General features: G+C 37.2%; 1 protein-coding gene across 1 annotated transcript in view; it reads left to right on the plus strand.

The window, feature by feature from the left end:
* Nucleotides 1-4,134: 4,134 nt before the first annotated feature.
* Nucleotides 4,135-21,836, plus strand: part of LOC307008895 (ALK tyrosine kinase receptor-like) — a gene marked incomplete at its 3' end in the record, with an annotated part of 44,118 nt that continues 26,416 nt past the window's right edge. Inside the window, exon 1 of the mRNA XM_079632170.1 lies at nt 4,135-4,988. Coding sequence (XP_079488296.1) covers nt 4,268-4,988 — 721 coding nt within the window. The 5' untranslated portion in view covers nt 4,135-4,267. The remainder of the gene's footprint in view (nt 4,989-21,836) is intronic.

The following is a 21,836-nucleotide window of genomic DNA, read 5'->3' on the forward strand; positions in this document are numbered from 1 at the left end:
ATGCTCATGTTTTTTTTATAATTAAGAACTATTTTGTTTAAAAATCTCTTTTGAATTATTTGAACAGCTGCAGAGATTTGGCCATCGCAACAGCAAGACAGTTTCCACCATTTACACGTTTTATTCCACCTCTTTTGCCCATTAATGAGAACACTGAAGAATTCACTGTGCACTGTTCGTTTCATTACTGCATGAAATGAAACTTCGCCATCAATTTCAAAGGCTTGTACATTCATACGGAGTACAGCGTAGAAGCAGCTCAGATTTACTGTGAAAGATGTGCTGAATATTAACGAAGCCGATTCATCCCCCTTCTACAACACACTATCTGTTATCACTGGCCCCCACGTACTGTATGAATAAAACAACCCGACTTTATTTTCCGTGGATGTAGGTCCAGAGAGGCTAGTGCGAAAAGAGAGCGTTTCCTTGCACAGCACGGATGCTTAGCCCGGATTCAACAGCTCCTCTGCTTCAGTAAGATAGATACTAAAACATGGAAGTGTACGAGTGGAGTGTGTGTGAGACAGAGAAGCCCCAGGCAGGGTCATAAAGCATTCGGTATGCTTATGGAAAGCTCATGTAACTCAACTTGGTAATGCGTTTCAAATGATTGAAAAACTGCCCGTATATTCATATGCGCACACACAGGTGTTAAATCAAGGAGCAAGTGTCAGCTCTTAGGAGAAACATCACAGGCATGGCCATGTTATGAGTAATGGGAATCAATGAACCAGTGAGATGGACGCATAGACATTGAAATACAATAGGACACGGTGAAATGAAATATCATTTGGTATCCCGCATTGCAATGTAAAATTATTACTGCTGTAGGCCTACTTGTCAGTTCTCGCCACATGAAAACTTGAGCAAGCAAGCGTGGTAAGATATTTAATCCCTAAACTATTTTTATGTTGTGATGTGATGTGTCTATGTGGTGTTTTTAATGTGCTTTAAGACAAACCATGTGCAAATTCACAAGTGAACACCATTGTTGAGTATTTTCTCTTTAAAACTGCGGTGAACCAAAAAAACAGTCACAAACTTTCTTGCAACCAATCACATCAACGCGCCGGCGAGCTCGAGAGATGCCAGGTAACACTGGTATATTTTTCTGTTGATATGAAAAATCTGGTAGATTTAGCAATATAGTGGGTCTATGATGTATATTACGATGTTATGATGAGCTATATGCCTTTCTACACTGACATTCGGAGTTGTTCAAAGCGTTTCTGATGATTGGCAGCCATCTGAGTCTGAGGTGGCGAACGGAAACATGGTGTGTGTAGCATTAGCAACATTATTAGCTGTTTGATAACAGTCAAGCAAAAGGTTAATCATATTAATTACCGATATGTGTCCGAGCGACACCATTGTGCAGCGTTTGCCTCAGAAAGTTTGCCGAGTGAATGTCTGAGCTGGTGTGAGGGAGTGGAGGCGGGGCTAATTTGCATATTCATGATATGCTAAATGAAGTAAAGGTGTATATTTACATTCAAGCTATTTTAACGCATGAAAAAACATGTAAATATGTAATTTAAGGGATACAATTATTGACTAGGGGGACTTTAAATATATATAATGTTTTAATAATTTGTCATTATTTAAACAAGACAGTTTGATGAGTGTCTAGATGTAAAACTGATTTAAGGGTTACATTTGATTTCAATGGCATTATTTATGACTTTATTTCTTTAGACATTCTTCTAACTATAAGTAACTTTGCAACTAGCCTACATGTCAACTACCAGTCATTCGTGTAGTAGTACAAAGTTATAAGAATGTATAAAGTGGACCATCCAAATAAAGTGTTACCGATATAAGTAATAGTTTATCAATAAATAAATAAAATGTACACTCTGACCCTTATCTTCTAAAACTTTCATTCTTCTGTGGAACACAGGAGTCATTTTGAAGATATCTTACAAGCTTCAAAGGGGATTCAGATTCACCATAAAAGTTTAACTCACACACTCTTCTAACTTTGTGTGGAAAACAGACTGAAATTCACTGATAACCCTTGCGCCCAGACGGAGTCAGTGACTCAACCCTAACCCTAGATCAGAATCTGATTTGTGAACAAATCATCCCGGCCTGTTTTTATGAATTCCGGTTTGTTTAATAAAATGCCTTTCTTCAATTGGCTTTAATGCATTATTATAATTGATATTGAAAAGGTTTTAATGATCATCAAAGTTAAATACTTCCAATTGAATTGAAGCCAAGACTGTAAATTCGTTTGAATCTGACACAGTGACATGACACTATCTTTATCGCATAATTGTGTGATGCATTGGTTACATAAAGTTGCACGACGCAAGTCCCAACACGCCAGATCTGATTTCAGCAATGCAATGCTCGACAGTAACCTTGTCTTAATTAAAAAAACCTTACCATTAAACGGATTGTCTCTTTCATAGCATAACAATTAGAATATAGCGCGCAATTAGTCACTCTATTTCCGGGAATGATAACACCCGTCTGGCAGGCTGTTTAAATCCCAGTGCAATGAGAGCATTAATGAGCTCGTCACGATGGCACAGATCAGACCAATACGCGCGACATACTCCCATCTAGCGGAGGAGAGAAACATCGCTGGACACTTGATCATGATTTCATAACTTTTAACGTTGACCGACAGGATTATATTTTATAATGCTTAATTAATCAGTGGTTTATGTATATAGTTATACATGTCATTGAATTCATGTGTTTTAGAGTATATTTCAATATTTAATCTTAAATCTGAAAGCCTGAATCCACTATTATGAAAATGCTTCTCACAATATAGCCTACCGTTAAAAAAATAAAACAATTTTTTTCACATCATCCCATCATATCTATCTATCTATCTATATATCTATCTATCTATCTATCTATCTATCTATCTATCTATCTATCTATCTATCTATCTATCTATCTATCTATCTATCTATCTATCTATCTATCTATCTATCTATCTATCTGTCTGTCTGTCTGTTCACAATTTTTGTGTCTGACAAACATTGTCTGCAATGTATAATATTTTGTTGTTGTCCAAATCTCACATAAGTTAAAACCAAAGTTTTTCAGGATTGTGACAAACTGTCAGTCGGAGATCCGTTAAAATGAAAGAAACCAATTATGCCTGTTTGATCCAATGGTGTGTTTAGTATACAGTAATAGTAGGCTTTAATTGATCATAACAGGTGTATATCTTTTTTTGTATCGGAAGCAAAATAAAAAAGTGCGTCTGCGTTTTGACGCATCTAAGCGCTCGATCCAACCGCTCCGTGACGTGGAATGGCATAATTACAGAGGCTGTGAATGATTGAGTGGCTAAATTATTGGGAGGCGACACTCGTCATACACGGATATTCATTAAAAACTAATTACGGCGCAATGCCGCCATAAGGAGGTGCCATCTCGGTCATTTCAATGAGTTTCGAGCGCCGCGACGAGTGTCGACACCAATCACGGCAGTTTTAAGGGGCTCATATTCGCGTCTAACGACCTGCTGCTGGTGACGTCATAAAGAGATGCAGAAGTGAGTTTCACAACCCAAAAAAAAAAAAAAAAGAAAAAAAATCGGAGCTCTGGGGTGGCACGCGCACAGTGGGCTCGCGCGCACGCGGCATTTGCAGCCTCAAATGAGCAGCTCGCGCTGAAAAGGCTCCCTCGTTTTGACTGGCTGCGCAGGTAAGACCCGCTCGATTTAGATCGACCACGTCCAAAAAGCGAAAAGTATTCTTAGTCACAGTATGATCAAAATAAACTTATGTTTATGATCGGCAGATATTCCATGGATTGTGTTTGATTTCAACGCGCAGTTTGTCGTGTAAATATGTTGGTTTATCGAAAAGTGGACATGTTAAATGTGTAAGGATCTGTTATTATACGACTGCTGAAGATTTAAAAAAAAAAGGATTGCTGACAGAACGACTCTGAGGAATTGCATGCAGATACAAGGAGCCTTTGAGCAGCCCTGGAGAACTTGTTAGGCATACCAAGAAGCTCCACAAGAGGCGAATCTTTTTTTTTTTTTGGTGCGATTTAATGACCCTACCAAGGAATTATTTTGTGGATTATTCTTCTTTAATATGCGGGAATTAAAGAGCAACCTCAAGAGCTTTGATAAAAGCAAGCACATCTTGATGCACAAGGAGAAGAAATGTAGACTCGAATAGCTCTCCATTCGTTGTCCGTTTCAGCACCCCATTTGGAGAGCGTGCGGGTGCCGGAGTGAAGCAGAACCTAAAAGAAAACTGGATCTTTTTAGCTTAAAATCATGATCGCACGGATACTCTACTTTTTTCTTTGGTCTGCGGCATTTCTTCCCGAGCTGCAGTGCGCTTCTCAGAGAACCGCGGACGCACTTACTACTTTTCCCACGTCCGCGTTCATCAACGCCACCGACAGAAAGGACTCCAACCAGACCTCCACCTCTCGGATCAAGAGGAAGACGCTCTCGGTGGATTTCGCCGTCCCGTCGCTGTTACGTTACTACTTGGCTCTGTTTATAAAGCGCCCGCTTAACGGGGACTGTCTGTCGTTTAATGGATGTTACACGGTGCGCGCGAACTTGCTCATGCGCTGCGTTCCGTTGCAAAAAACCATCGCCAGTTTGGTTGATGTAAAGTTGGCCGGCATGAACCTCAACAGATCCAGCACTGGACAGCTCCCGTATCGACAGAAGCGTCCCGTGCCGAAAGTTTTGAATTTAGGTTTGACCAGCGCCAGTCGAAAGTCCAATCAAGTTGTGGTGGAGGTGGGAGAAGAGATGGTTAAAACGGGATGTGGAGGACTGCATGTGTACGAGGACGCGCCGGTTGTGTTCCTGGAAATGGACCTAACGCGGATTTTGGAGTGGTGGCTGGGGGCGGAGGGAGGCCGGCTCAGGGTCCGACTCATGCCCGAGCGGAAAGTGCAGGTCCCGGGGAAAGAGGACAAGTACTCCGCTGCCATCAGAGCTTCGGACGCCCGCCTCTTCATTCACATCGCTTCAAGTGGTAAGAATTCAACTTTGCGATGATTGCAGTGTTTATAGAGTTTAAGGTTATACTTTTATGTTAAGGTGTCCATGTTTCATTGTAATTAATTTTACTGAGTAATTAACTATGCTACTTATAGGTTAGGATTAAGATTGGGGATTGATTTAGAGTTATAGTTGCATGCAATTATATATAATTTATAGTTAGCCTGTGTACACTTTAAAATAAAGTGTTACCGAGTTTAATTTGCAGTGTAATTACATGCAGAGCAGTCGCTAAGGTTAAGGTGGAACTGTTTTGGGGCCCACAGTTCAAGGAGGCCCCTCAACAATTTATAAATATTATTTAAAAAAAAACCCAACACAATTAATTTCTTACTTGTGCTCAGTTCTTGTAATAGTGAGCAATTATATTCATTGTCTACACAGTTCTTGGTTAATCTGCAGTCAGATAGGTCTTTATAATGACCATTGCCCATGCAATGCTATGTAACTTCAGCTCAATTCAACATTTCACATCCATGTTGGGGTTTATTTTTGTGATAATGACCGGCTACATTATCCTCTGAATACAATACAATAGTGAGAAAAGTTTGTGTACAGCAAAAAAAAAAAAAAAGTTTTCATTGTGATTTGCTTATGCTGAGATTTGTCACCTCCCCCTTTTGCAATGTTATCAGTCTTGGTAATTCATTGGCTGTTCACAAGGGTGGCACTGCAACACCATTAAAGACTACACAGCATCACTGCACGCACAACAAGGGGCACAATCGCATAAGCTGACAGATGCAAAACCCATTTAATGGCTTGCCCCATCCCTCCTGTAAAGTCCAAAACTGTTGATCTGTTTCCTCATTGTAATTTAGTGTTGAGAATCTCAGTGTTGACCTAAGTAGAGTGACCACTGGAGACACCAGGCTTTCCACAGCAGGCTTTCATTCATTATCTGACATCAGCAACGTTTTTCTGTTTAAACATTTGCAATGATGTTTGATAGTATTATTATTGGTAAATCAGTTAATGGTGCCCTTTCCCCCAAATAATCCGTGAGGATGTTCTCAGAGACACTATGAAGTGCATAGACCTCAAGAGACAGGTAAAGGTTTTATGACCCCTGAATAAGCACTTTAGGCTTTTTGTAGTATATACTGCATGTTCTAAAGTACAGGCTTTAGTACCAAATTCTGGGTTATTTCATTAGAAGTCCAACAGCTGCTGACCCTCAGTTTTCGTTGTGGTTGTGTTACTTTATGATGTTTTTTGTGTGTGTGACTCCCACAGCTTTGATAATAGTTGCTTTATCTGTAAATAGCACTTCTGGTAAGGTTAGGATAGCATAGTTACCTAATATTGCCCATGTCACACTCTGTTCACACAGTCTTTGATTCTGACACATTCGTTTCTTTTCACATTTCTCATTCATCTCCCTTGAAAGCTTCCTCATTTTTGGGTGATTTTTCTGTAGCTGCTTCTGCGCAGGATTCAAGTTTCTGGTGCAGCCCACATATTGTGATTTGAAAGGTCTCTGAAACCCTTCATCAGTGAATGATGCTATTCAAGGCTGATTCATTCTTTGCTCACTCAAAACCGTACTAAATATTCCACGGCATCCATCAATAACCATCTCTGTCAAAGATGTCCTTTTTAAGAAGCAGTTCGATGAAACCACGGTGGCATTTTTCCCCCCTACATGCTCTGCTATTTTCCGCATAATCACAGTGCATTTAAAGTGGTGCGTGGATAAATAATTATTATAGTCAGTCTGGAATCTTTTATACCAATCATACTTTGATTACAGCGAAGATACTGTAGCCGCAGAGACTTGAGTGCCTCTTGAGTTATTTATGAAATTACAAGAACTATAATCATGCCAAAATCACATAAACTTGCTTTTTCTGTGATATTTTTTAGGTTTAAATATTGAATGAACCATCATAAAGAGATGTAATGCCCAAATGAATTTAAAACCACATCATGCCATATTACTCGTACTAGTACGAGTAGTTACTCGTAAATCATATGTGTTTGTACATGAAGTCTGGTTCTATACTCTTTTTTTGTTTGTTTTTGTTTAGATAAACACTAAAACTTTACAGATGTACATGGAATTCATAGGTCGTTTTTATCGAAGTAATTATGAAATCAATTTATTTATCATTTATTTGACACAGTGACCTCACTCTATTTTATTCTGTGTGATTTTCAAACACTGTTTCGGAAGTGTTTCAGTTCGGTTTCATACTTGTTGAGCTTTAAAGATAACTCAATTCATCAATTCAAAGAGCGCAAATGACATTCATTAGTTCCATCTAGATTCCATTTATAAATAAATTTGCCATTAAAAAGGTCATTTACTTGTAAATGAGAGTCTGAGTATTGAACTCGGTCACCTGTGGCGATGCCCTCTCAGAAATTCCAGCAATTTCAGCTCCGACATCTACTCTAAAGTTATGCATACATTAAAGGCTTTACTTTTCAGATTAGGTCAAAACATAGATTGCATTTCAATGTCTTTCCAAACATACACAACATTTGAATCTTTCACTGTAAAGTGTTGAGCAGATGAAGCATGATCCACGGACATCACATAATCTGTAATAGAAGTATCAAAGGCTTGTTGTCTTTCGCGGAGCGGTCAGGTCTAATCCTTCAAGACTCCCAGGGACTTTCTCATCTGAGGGTCAGAAAAGTCATTAAGATTTCTCTCTCTCCTCAGGCCCGGTGCTTTGTGACATTGTCTGTCCTCTGCTGCTCTCAGCATTCTTCGTTGCAATCAAAATTTCCTCTTCAGAAGCACACTATTCCATGTTCTTCATTTGTCCTCATTGCTTTCTGTGGTATGTGTTGTGGTTTCAATCTTTTTATGAAATCACTTCTCAGAGATCTTTGATGCCAGAAATGTTAGACTTTATTCACAAACAAAGCCGAGCAACCTCCTGCAGGAGATGACTCCCTGCAGGAGATGACTCGCGAACATCGGTTAGCTTTTCACATATATGCATACAGTGCCTCCAAAAATGGTCATACATCCTATAGATAGGGTCTTGCACCATGTGACAAACTTAAATAGAATCATCTGCTGCATCAGCATTCTGTAAGCCCCCCAAAAGTCAAACCAAAGACACACACAGGGAAATAATGGTGTACAAATATATAGCTGAATTACTTATTTCCTAAATAATAAAATCTTCAACATTCCCTCCTCTGGGGCTTATCTAAGCCCCACTTTTAGTATCCTTTTCCAGAGTGTAGTTTCAAAATCCAGCCCTCTCAGTTATGCTACCTAGTGACTAAATCAAGTCACCCAGTCTCTTTTCCAATGACTAGATTATGCGCACCACACTCGGGAGGAGCATTCGAGCCAAACATCTCTCTCCACATATTTTCTTTTCTTTCAGTTGTATTTTCTTTCTTTCAATGGAGAGAGTAAAAGACTTCGAATTCTCCCTAATAAAACAAAAAACATTGTTATAAGTGTGTGGATAAAGTTGGTTCAGCATTGCCTGTTATTGTCACAGTAGAGTATGTCAAACATAAAAATCCCTTATACATTTAAAAGTATTCTTGCGGTGTAGATATCCTCTTCGACCCAGACACTTTACGCATCGTAGAGGGTCACCCTTCGGGGAGAGGTTAGGCTAGCACATACACCCAGGGTCTGGCTCGTCAATCATCTTCTCCTTCCTCACTTGAGTCATTGTCCAATGCTTGTACATTTAAATTTGGTTTATAAGCCCAATCTTAATAATATTGGTTGCCCTTTAAAATTAATTTTCATTATCTTAATATTTCAGCATTTCCATTTGTCTAACAGTGATTTTGACAACTAGTGATCTTACTATGGGAAGTACACAACAGAATAATAACCACCTTTCAATATTGCAACTTCAGAAAACATTCCTATTTTAGCAAACCATGTTTAAACTTCAAATCAAGTTTTTCTTAACTTTTTGCTCTTAAACTTTTTTTTTTTTTTTAATCCTGTATTCGCTAAATGTTCCTCCCTGCGCAGTATTATTTGGTTAACGTGCAACACTGATCTTCAAACATAAGTCCTTCTACTTTTCTCATGTAATTGTTTTCCTCCTAATGCAGACAAAGCTTTACAGTAAATCTCTGCTGATTTATAATAAATAATTTATTCATTCTGCGTTTTTATTTTTCCGTGATCCATATGAATTTTGATTTAAAATAGGGCTGGGTTAAATACCTATTTTTCTCATTTTCAATTGCTTCTTTTTATGAAGGAATATCAATTATTAAATTCGAAGAATCAATCTTTTAGTCAATCATTTTTAGTTGATGAACGAACAGAACATTGTAGTGCACCTTTTATCCTTTAAATCGCTTTGTGCTTCGTTATAAAGTTTCATATTTAAATTCAGTTTTATTACCAAAATGTAACAATAAATACCATTTAGACATTTTTAATCTTGCGTTATAGCTCCTCATTGGAGCTCTTCAGTTCAAGCGGTTCTTAACTGAATACCTTTTCTTCCTTTCTACTAATTTCTAAATAAACTATCATGAATAAACTAATTATGTCACATGTAATCACTCAAACTAAGAAAGCTTTAGAGCAATGTTACATTTACCTCATAAAAGTCATTCAATAAACTCATTAGACAATTAGAACAAATAACTCTAGAAAATAACTTTTTCACTACCTACATATTGATTATATGTAAGCCTACATTTCTTTTTTTCTGTAAATTTAATCCATAATTTTTATATCAACCATTTAAAACATAAAGCATTATAACTTAATTATTATTAAAACTTCCTTGTGTGCAATTTAAGTGTTCGTATACAATTCATTTTAATCTTCAATATTCTTGGAATAACTTGCTAACCCATTATCTGAATTTATTTCTGATAGCATTTCAAATCTAAGGAATACTTCTCTGTTAGAAATCTCATTTCTACATCTGCCCTTCCTCTGCTAATAACATTGCCTTTACCCGTCTATATCATGTCCACATAATCCATTATCAAGCGTTTTAATAGTCCTTTCTCGCCTATTTGTGTCGCTGTTCCTTTCTTAACTTTGTTTTTTTTGGCACAAATTTGACAGATTTGCCATTTAATTTTCATTTTTTCCTTTAAACTTCCTTTTACTTTTCCTTATTCTTAATCTCTCCTTATTCTTAATCTCTCCTTATTCCCCCCTTGCGCACTGGTCAAAACCATTGCGCATCTGGATTGAGAATATTCAAAAGTGATGTTGGTGTAACAATCTGTTCTTCATGTGAATGTCAATTATCTTTTTGACCCTCCTCTGGTACCATAGATTGTTCTTAAGTGCCTGCTTGTTATTGAATTCAAATAACTTCCAATTAACTTGAGTTTGTCGTCCTATTAGCACTACTTAATATTTTATTTAGTCAATAGCATATTGAATCATAACATAATCTTATGATTTAAAATTAAAATCGAATATTTGTTAATAGCCAGTCTTAATACTTGTTTTTAATTTCAACTGTAGCCTTAAACTAATTAGGTATACCCCTGTATTGACAAGTTGCATCTGAGTACCCTTTTGGATCTTTTTAAAATGTCTTTTAGTTCTTTTTCTTTTTTCTTTTATGAATTGTCTTACTTCCCATTATTCTATGTAAATTTCTTGAATTAGTCGTTAACATTCATTTTATCATCATACCATACATTTTCTCTCTTCAATCATTTTTTTTTCTTTTCTGGTGGGGTTATTATTAAGTTGCTACTAAATATTCAAGGGCTTTAACATTACATTTTTAGAAAAGTTTGGTTGATGTTGAGTATTGTCTGAACTTGTACTCATCTCTTTCACTCTGATTCTCTTCTTTGCACAACTCCTTGTGAATTTCCCACTTTCTGCAACTTTTCATTCCTGTGAATTTGGTCAAGTTTGTCTCCTTTTTCCATTCATGTTGATCTTTGTGAGTTGTTGTAATGGGTTGTTTCCTCTCATTTGCAAGGGAAGATCATTGATCCCTCACTTTCTGTTGTGGAGGGGGTTGAGGCTTGTTGGTGTATTTTAAGTTGAGACATGGACTTTGCTGATCAATGCACAAGCCTCTTTTGAGCCTCTTCTGAGATTACAATGCACAGTCACTGGTTCTTTTTTAGAACCATCCCAGAAACCTTCCTGGAAGTGAGCTACTATCATCTGTGAATGAAATCTTAATTATTTATGTTAGTGACAACAACATATATTAAATCATCTGCTCATCTGACCCATTGTCCTCCTCGGTGTTACCTGTAGAATGGTCATGTGGGCTGAGTGGTTTCCTTTCATTAGCAGCAGGGCTTGAACCCATATATTCCCTTTTTATTTTATAAATTTGGCTTTTTATCTTCATATTTGCACCCTCTTTACATTTTTCTCACATTCAATTTCAACTGTACTTTTTACAATTAGTCAACTCAACTCAGTTATCTCATGGTTTTGAGTCCCACTATCAGCACACTATTCATCTTGGACAACACTCAACCCACTTTGCTATAAGAAAAAAGTTACAAGACATTATTTCATACTTTTGACAAATAATCAGCTCCATCATGATGTGCTGAAAAGAAAGTCAGATGTGTTATGCTCCATCATGATATTCTGAAAGGAAAGTAAGATGTGTTATACGCTGCGCAAAATGTGGCACTGTTTTTTCCCAATTTTTTCTATTGCCACTACAGTTTCAACCAGGACATTTAACCAAATTCATCCATGGTCATTATTTTATTGGGCAGAGTTTGCCCTGTGGGCCCACATATTCAATTTTCAATACAGCTGTATTGGCAAAATAATTGATTTGCCTCAGTGTCTCTTCAAACTCAATCTCTCACTCCATTCATACTCAGTCACACGCATTGGCCAACACACACTCCAGTGGCTGCTAAAGCAGGTTCTGCTCTAAATGCAGAACTTTTAATTTTAGCTGTGGAATTCCACAAGGTCTGATCAGGTCAACACAACTATGTCCAATCACTATTGAGAAGTTTCCATGATCATAAGGTTTCCATTTAACACCGGTTGTACAAAACCTTTTTTCTTTTTATAAACTCTAATATCCTCTATATTTTAGAATAATAGGCCTAGTTGGTCTAATTTTTCTTTCATATTTTTTTATCTTTGCTCATGAGCTGCTTTTAAGAAGAAATTGGAGATCTCTGCATAATCTTGGATTCTTGGCCAGTAACATTTCCAACTCATTATCCCATTTTTGACGTTTGTGATTTCATAATTTTGGACTTTTGGAGAAACTTTTCCCTCCAATCTATCTCTAGAATTTACCAAAACAAGATGGAGTGACCAGTATCATTGCTTTGTCAACAATAATAATCAATAATAATCATGCTTTTACAATAATAATCATGCTTTGACATTTTGTCTTTCTTTTTCTTTGCCAGAGAATATTTCTATCATGCTTTTAGCCCTATAGTTGTTTAATTTAATAGCCCTCACTATACCAAATCCAGCCTCCGTTCTAATTATTTGGTGAGTTTGAGCACCCACTTCTGTCTGTCAACATATTTTCTTTTTCTTATAGGGCTGGACTTGTACCTTACTGAAAAAGCAGAGAGGGTTAGTTTAGCAGAGAATATAAAGAATTGCTCTTAGACCAGTGAATAATCAAAATGAATAAAGTTAATATAATAATTAACCAACTTTGAAGCAGTCTCTGGTGATCATTGAGGAGGCCACACCTGTGGTGCCCCGTTCTTCTGTTTTTAGATCATCAGTCCGTTGAAGCTTCTTGGCTGTCGCTCTGCATGTGTTGTCAGCCGATGCTGTCACTCAAAGGCCTGTTAGGCTCTGCTGTTTCTGCAATGAAGTTGATCCTGCCTGAGTTTTGCATCTCAGGATTTTCTCTTTTTCCTTAGGAAAAGTCTCAAGTGAACGTTTCACCTTTTCCAGTATTAAATCAGTCTTTCTCCTTGCTGAGCTTTCCAGAAAGTCAATTTCAGGAGGGGAGCTGAAAGCCCCTCACCCACTTCTGTCTTCTTCTTTCTGCAGTCGTGTCTTTGACCTTTGGCCTCTTGTTGCTTTCATTGAAACTGTCAGTGAAGCCATCTGAAATTTGAACACTCAGAGATCTGCATGAATCAAATTTAACTTTTAAAAATACTAGGCCCAATTGTGCCTGAGCTGTCAGCTCTTTATCTAAATTTCACTTTTTAACCATCCTTTTTACTAGTTATTCTATATAAAAATCTCACTGGTTGACAACAGCAGTTCTTCCATTCTATTTTTAGTAAAGCAAGTTCTTCATTGCAGGAAAAAGCAAGCTATTTCTGGTTTTCAATATCAGCAATAATCTAACTTTGATAATCTAAGTATAATTAACTTTTCCCTATCATAAAATCAGCTTTAATCTTTATTCTATTTTTGCATGCTGTGTTCAAATAATCTAGCATGGTGAATAACATTTTTCTCAACCAACATCAAGGAATTCCTCTTATCTTTTCTTTTTAATTATTGAATCAACAATATTTACTACAATCCTAAGATTCCTGTAAAATGTTTATGATTGTTGAAACTTAGTCACCCAATCTTGCTCACCTTCAGCACACTGCACAACTTATTTTTTCTTAACACAAATTTAATTATCTGCAATGGAATAATTTTTTCCACTCTGTCTTCAGGGATAATGAGATACAAATTTTAGACGTCTTCAGATATATCATATAATATATTAAGCACGTGCAATCTTATTTATATTGATCTATTAATATATATATATATTATTTTTCGGCTACATTTATTGATTAAATATATATCTTTCTTTTTTTTTTTTAATCTTATTTCACACTGCAATAATCTGCAAAGTTAATATCTTGAAACAATTGTCTTCCTTTACTTTTGTTAATACACAACATTTATTTCATGTCTCTAAATCTCATTCACACATTCTTTGTCCCTTTTCAAGTGACCAGGGTCAGGGGGGTCACTATTTTTACCCACAGGCACAGTCAAGCAAGACACAGGATCCCACAGGCACACACACCCTATTCTGTACTATATTCCCTGTCAGATCTGAATTATTCGCTACTTCTCAATTTTTTTTTTTTTCTCAAAACACTACATTAAATATTCACTGTTTCACCTCCTCAACACAGCAAAAAACAATACCTCTAAGATTCACTGATTCACTTCCTCAACACAGTGAAAAAACAATACCTCTTTAACTATACTAAAACTTCATCTGTGCACATGCTATTTACTTGTATCCTTCAAGGCCCACTTACAAGTAAAACACAAATCAATAATAACTGATATCCTTATCAGTACGGTTGTCATATATGCTATTCTTGTATCATTCAATGCCCACTTACAAGAAAAACACCCTGTGTGCATGCTTTTTGCGTAATCATCCATCGAGGCCCTCTTGAAACGCAAAAACACAGATAAATCAACTGATATCCTTATCAGTAAATACAAATCCTCTGTATGCATGCTCTTGCTTATTATCCATCGAGGCCCACTTAATAAAGCAAAACACAGATTCTTGCATATTCGTACAACAAAACCTTAGCGCCAAATCAGCAACACCAGTGTTCATAAAATCCACACAGGATCATATAAGCACTGGTAAACACTACTGGGAGCTCCCCCGCGCTATTATAAACTACTTGATATCTACAAGGCCTTCTTATTAGTAATCAAACTGCATGCAATCATTTCTGGAATCAAAGACCCCTTTTTCAATTTTGTTTTGGTTCTTTTAAATTTGAAGAAGCTTTTCTTACCACTTCCGGGCAGCTGCTGGTGACCAACACATACTTTACACAAAAGCAAAAATGCTCACCTCAAAGTACAGTGGCCACTGTTGTCTGTGCCGGTCACCAGCGATGCCTTTTGTGGTTCCTTCAGCTCCTAACAAGTCCCATCTGGGGTGCCATTTGTTGTGGTTTCAATCTTTTTATGAAATCACTTCTCAGAGATCTTTGATGCCAGAAATGTTAGACTTTATTCACAAACAAAGCCGAGCAACCTCCTGCAGGAGATGACTCCCTGCAGGAGATGACTCGCGAACATCGGTTAGCTTTTCACATATATGCATACAGTGCCTCCAAAAATGGTCATACATCCTATAGATAGGGTCTTGCACCATGTGACAAACTTAAATAGAATCATCTGCTGCATCAGCATTCTGTAAGCCCCCCAAAAGTCAAACCAAAGACACACACAGGGAAATAATGGTGTACAAATATATAGCTGAATTACTTATTTCCTAAATAATAAAATCTTCAACATATGTGAATAGCATGGAACAAATACTAATATTTCAACACAGGCTCACAGGAAAAAAATATTTTAGCTACGTTCAGTTTGATAGAAAATCTGGCAACGTTTTATTACATTAGTTGTTGTTCGTATTGTGGGAGTTCAGAAATGAAATGACCGGTGAGTGGCGCTAAAAGGCTAATACTCATTCGTGTTTGAAAATAACACACCTACACTAAACCCTAAACATACCCGATAGTGTTAACAAAAGCAAGCATGAGACAAAAACACATTGCAGAAGCAACCATGCCATAGCTTGCTTCTACAAGTCTTTGAGCTCTTTTATCGTGAGTTCGTGACATGTTTCAAAGGACTTTTATCCGTGCGCTCTGCATCGCAAATGGTACATTCACTACACCAGAAAAGCCATACAAAATGGAGATGATAATGTGTTGCAAACATCAAAATACATTAGTGTTTTAAAGTAAAAGTGTTTTGAGTTCAAGGAAACGTGCAGAAAAAGTCTTGATTCGTCGACAATCTGCCCCTGTAATTGTGTTGAAAAGGAATAACAGTTGTTGGTGTTTTACTTCCTAGTGTTAATTTCTGCTGGAAACATTAAATTGTATGTATAGCTAAATTGTTTTGAGTTTTGCAAAAATGTAGGTAGAGGCACTCCAATAAGCCTATATTGTAATATGTATAGTAGTAGTATTAGTAGTAGTAGTATTAGTAGTGGTAGTAGTAGTAGTAGTAGGAATATATATCAATATGCACAATATAGGATCTTTTTGGTAACACTTTATTTTGATGGTCCACTTTAGACATTCTAACTATGAGTAACTTTTAAACTACATGTCAACTAACCCTCATTAGAGTATTAGTAGACTATCTGCTTAATATCTGCTAACTCTTTATTTTGCTGCTACTCAACAGACATTCAACTGACTTTAAGTAAATTTGCAACATGTCCACTTATTCTACAAACCCGAACCCTAACCTTACAGTCTACCAACAGTCGACTAATATTCTAATGAGAGTTAGTTGACATGTAGTTGCAAAGTTACTTATAGTTTGTAAACTGTCTAAAGTGTACTATCAAAATAAAGTGTTACCTATTTTTTCTGTTTTATAATATTAGTTTGTTGTAGACTTGGTTTAAAGGAACAGATCACACGGAAATAGTTGTCATCAGTCACTCATCTTCATGTCTTTCCAAAGATGTAATAACCAACCCTTTATTATTCTGTGGAACACAAATAGCTACATTTCGGGAGGTAAAAAAAATAAAAAAAATAATCCTTTATACAACTTGTTGTCTCACAATGCCAGTCACCTCATTTGTCAAACATCAAGTGAAATTCTCATACTGGGTGTTCTGGATTGTTTTTGGCCCCCTACCGGTAAACCTCTTTTAACCAGTGTGCTTCTCTCTCCGAGTTGAGAAGATCAATAATCCACCTGCTTGGAACAGTTTATCTCTGAAACTGGAAAGAACACAGCCAGGAAAGGATTCTCTAATCTTTTTCAACAATGTTTATGTCTGTAATTTTTTTGGAGGCTAGAATACTTTCTCCAATTTCAGTTTAATGCGCAGAGACAACTTAAGTAAGCCATTCTCACGGATTGATTTCCCTAGAGAGTGTGAACACTGTGGTTCTGTGGCACTTTCAACATTGCTCTGTTTCTTTGAGCAGCCAGAGACAGAAACATTAGTACGTCCAATAGGTCTGAGATTGGGGTGTTTGTCCGAGCAATGCAAGACCTTTTTGGAAACCTTTTGGTGCCGGTAACAATGCAGAAAATACTCACAGAAGCTGTAATCTGTCTTGAATTAGAATAAAATAGAATACTTTTGATTCTCCAATTGCAAAAAGGCTTTGTTGACATCTTACAACTTCTATCCCAGTTCAAAAAGGCAAGTTAATCACTTTAAGCTGGAAAACCCTGTCCTTTTGAACTTCCGCAAATCTCTAATTGTTCGTTCAAGCATTCAGTTCTCCTATGTGTCTTCTTGCGCATACATGAAGTGATAAGCAGAATCGAAACAAGTATCCAATTCCTGACCTTTTCGATTCCCTTCCCTACACAGGACTAGCGTGGCATAGCTGGAATTATTTAAATGCTCATCACCACATTTTGGTTAATAGCAGCTTTTAGCCTATTGTATTGGCAGGCTTATTTTGCCCAGTATTTCAGAGGCGGCCTTGACTTTTGAGCATTGAGCATCATGAATGGCTTAGGACATGCGTTCCAGGATTTGTTTGAGACACATAAGCCTATTATCTCTGCATATGAAAGACTTACAGAGAAAATGGTGCCTTGATGAAAACAATCAGGAGAATGCAATTTTTGTCAGTGTGTTTTTATTTCCCTCAATGTCAACATCAATTGAGCTAACAGTGCTAATTATGTAGATTACAGCAAAACAGCAATTTGGGGAGATTAGCATATTCACTATGTATAGAAGTCTGTAGCCGTAGGTTAGATATTTAAGACTTTGTTTGTGAGATTTTTCAACCAGACCTGCTCCAAAATTAGATCTATATTCATCTAAATAACATACTTGAAAGTCATAGATTTGAATGTTTTCATGCTCCCCTGCTCCCCCACACAGAGATTTAGTGCAGATTCAGCTTTGAAGCATGGTTAGTGTTCTCACTGGAGCCTTGCTCACCTTATAGGATATGTTGTTTTCGGATTTGGTTGAAGTTCTTTCACAGGGTTGCTTGAAAACCGATGTTGCGTGGAAGGAAGCTTTTAGTTTATGGTTTAACAGAAGGCGCTGAATTCCAGTGCAGTCAAAGGCTTTACGTTTGGAGGCGTTTGTGTGTCGTCTGTGCCGTCTCACCAGATTGAGCCTTGATGTAAGTTCTCGAAGCGCGGGGAGCATCTAGGCATCCTCTAATGATAGGATACTGCATCCAAGTAAGTGAGAATCAATTGCCTCTTGACTTTTCAAGCTTGTATCAATCAAACACTCATGGGAAAATCAATAAGGTGTCAAATGACACAGGGATTCATTATCTATGTATTTTCTATAATCAATGAACTCGAGGTGCACCTGTTTACAACCAAGGGCATTGTTTCACCGGTCACTTCAGAATCAGACCTTAGTTTAATTAGGACATTTAAGTCGTTTTTACAAACGTTCCTCAGAAAAAAAAAAAACATTATTGGTGTGCATCTTGAGACAAAACAATGGAACTGACATGTTTTAAGATCTATCAGTGCAAGTTGCTTTCAGTTAAACAGCTCAAACATGCATTTCTGTCTAAAAGCTTGCAGACACTTTGAATTAGTGAAATTAGCAAGAAATGTGAGTAACATTTGTTACTCACATTTCTGTCAGAATACAAATGAAACAGGATTTAATTTATAAATTAAGGATTACTGTCAAGGGGGTTGACAAATAATACTAATATCAAACATATTCAGAAAGCAAAGCACCAAAAAAAAGCATGGGCTTATCTTAAAAACACTGACAAGTGCACACACTGACATGAAATTGATCTTAAAGTCCAAAGTAAGTGGAGCAGTATTTGAGTGTCAAGGTCACTGTTGGTGTATTGTGAAATGTTTTCTTAATTTGAATTGCAAAACAGTTTGTCATAAGTTTCCTACGTGTATAGCTGAATCGTTGGCCAGGACCTCAGACTGCCTCAGGCCCTTTCCAAGACTGGCACCGGAAGTTGAATAACAAACCACATCGCCTATAGTTAATTTTTTTTGTTTTTGTTTTTTTACTTGAACCCAAGTGCAATTTGGAGCTAACAGTGTAGGATGATCACTAAGGCCCTGGGCTACTATTTTCACTCATTTGATTTCACACACAGTACTTGTGAACACTCAACTGAAGTGTGAATAGGTTCTCTCAACTTGAAGAAACACTCACAGTAGCCACAACAAACAGATATTTTGCTTGACTGCAACTAGTAAGCTGATGAAAATTGTATTTTTCTGATATTACGCTTATTTTACTGACCGAATTCCCATTCTGTTCCCAAGAGGAACATTGGGCCTGTGTAAAAATTCAGTTATAGTTGCCTTCAATTTAAAGGGATCCATCTTTGAAGGACTTTAATGTTTGGCTCAGCTAGCCATGCAGATAGATAAAAATCTATGCATCTTAATGAGCTGCCCTTCTAACCTGCCACCATCTATCTCCAATGCTAATGTGCACTGGTTCACTCGGAAGGGCCATCTACAAATGGCCTCCACTGATGGCAAAATGTATATAGCTAAGGCATGGGCAATGGGACTTCTGGGGTTATTCTTCACTATACTGTATAAAGTGCTGAGAGATGATGTTTTGTAGACCAAAACCTGGAAATAGCAGTTAGCATTATAGCTCATCCGGTTCCATTGTCCCAAAATCAATGGGTTTTTTTAATGGGTTTTTGGTCGATTGCCTGAAATAAGGTCTGTGGTTAACACAAGCTCAATATTAAGTTTTATTCTACGACATATTTTGTTTTAAAGCTTTCACTTGTCTTGGAAAAGGTGGTAGCTAACAAGTGGCTAAATGGAATTACAGAGTTTGTCAGTGATGTTAAACATCATCACATTGAACAGGTAAACTCATCTACTCACTTTTCCACTTTCAGTCTCATTGGGTCTCATTCATGAAACATTCGTAAATATACGAGTAAATATGTGAGTGATTTGCGCGTAAAGAGACCTTCCCGAAAACTTTTCTCCTGATTCACAAATATTTTGTAAACGTCAGATGTGATAGTGAAATGTGTGTGTGTGTGTTAATGAATTCCAATCAGTCGTAAATGGGACGCTCGTGCACGCTCATTCTCAATTACCATAAATCCCGCCCATTAAATCCGACTGACAACTATATATGGGCATCATATTATGACACCAAACGAAGGATTTCAACATGTCTTCTCAAAAGCGAATGAAAAATAACAATTTCTCATTATCAGATAATATTTTATTATCAGAAGTTCATTCAAAACGCCACATTTTATTTTCAACCGTACATAGTGGCGTATCAGGTCCTAAAAAAAAGGAAGCTTTGCAGCATATTACAGATGCAGTTAATGGAGTTTCATCTGTTAATCGAACAGTCCCAGTAGTGAAAAGAAAATGGTTCGACATGAAGCTTGACTGCAAAAAAACGAATTAGTTCACTTCGAAAAAATATAGCCCAGCCCTATTGAAAGCAATTAATTATTTGATTAAAGTGTTCTGTTTGCAGATGATATCACTGGCTCTCATAATAAAAGTAAAAAGAAAAACCTTATGTAATTACTACATATAATATTTTTTCAAAATGCTGTGTAAATATGTACCCGATTGGTGTAAATATGTACCCGATTAAAATGCAGCCTTATTAATGAGCAAAACGTTCGGATGTTAAACACACTATTTACGCGTGGCTGGGAGCAGGTGTAGATTTCTTTCGTACCAACTAACATTTGGAAAATACGAACATTTTAATTAATCCGAAAATTTACGCCAGAACCACTTTACACACGATTTACACAAAAATGAGTTCTGCTCGTGTTTCATGAATGAGAGTGAGACCCATTGTGTTTATAATCATGTGTAATAGAGGCCAGCTAGAGCTGTGCGAGTAAACCTCACTCCCCTGGCCTCAAGAGGCGCTCTAGCGACTGACACTAGAGGCTGCGGTCTTTAGCGTCCTTGCTAGCGCACCCATCGAAAACGCCGGTTCGAATCCTGCTCGGAGCGGTGCGAGTGGAACCAGGGGGATTACACAGGCTCTTGTAAACTATTCTAACTCAACTTTTAAGGGAAAAGGCTTTTTTAAATAAATACTGAAAGTGTTGTCGGAAGCTTAGTGATGGTAACGTTGAAGTCATGTGACCGTGGTGTAGTTAGATTATAACCTACGTTTAGCTTTTTACTTCTGCCGATTGTGCTTTAAAAAAGTTGTGTTCGTTTGTGAAGGATATCAGGAGGAACAAAACGTAAGAATCATAATCTTTTGTTGGTCACAGCTTATTTTCTGCAAAAACTCCAAAGGCCAATGGATAAACCATATTGGGTTTTTGTTGAGAGGGACAGGGTGATGCTAACTTCCAGGTTGGCCTACAAAATATTAGAGACCTTGTTACTCTTGACCAAGAGAATTACATGTAATAGATGCTTGAATAAAGATTTAAACATTTCATTATCATAATTAATAGGAGATAATATGATTCATGATTAGTTATTTCAAGAATTATTACAAGGCGTCTTTGATGACTTCAAATGGTTTTAGCATTTCTTTGGGGTTCCGAGAATTAAAGCTGGATTTGGCATTGTTCTCGCACTCGGTGGCTGATGTAAACCCACATTCTCTAATCCTCTAGTTGTAAATGTTACATATATTTCCCCAAACTCATGAGTTTTTGATTAATTGCTTTGTGCATGTGTTTCATGGGCATCTTTTGTGCAGCTTGAAACCAAACAGGAAAATGCATTTTGAGTGAAATCTTGAGCTCTCTCTGAGACTTCATTAAGAAACTACTTGAGTGTGTACATGTGTGTAGAAGAACATAGCGTTTGATGTGGCGAGGTGATTTTAGAGCCTCTGGTGCAATGTTGCTGCATTATAAGTAGGTATCAGCACACTTCTCATTGGAATGCAGAGTGCAATCAAGTATCACTCAACACAAAATGACCTCACAGTCACAGTGCTCTTAT

The sequence above is a fragment of the Phoxinus phoxinus genome (genome assembly GCF_949152265.1).
Source record: "Phoxinus phoxinus genome assembly, chromosome: 13".
NCBI classification, from domain to species: domain Eukaryota; kingdom Metazoa; phylum Chordata; class Actinopteri; order Cypriniformes; family Leuciscidae; genus Phoxinus; species Phoxinus phoxinus.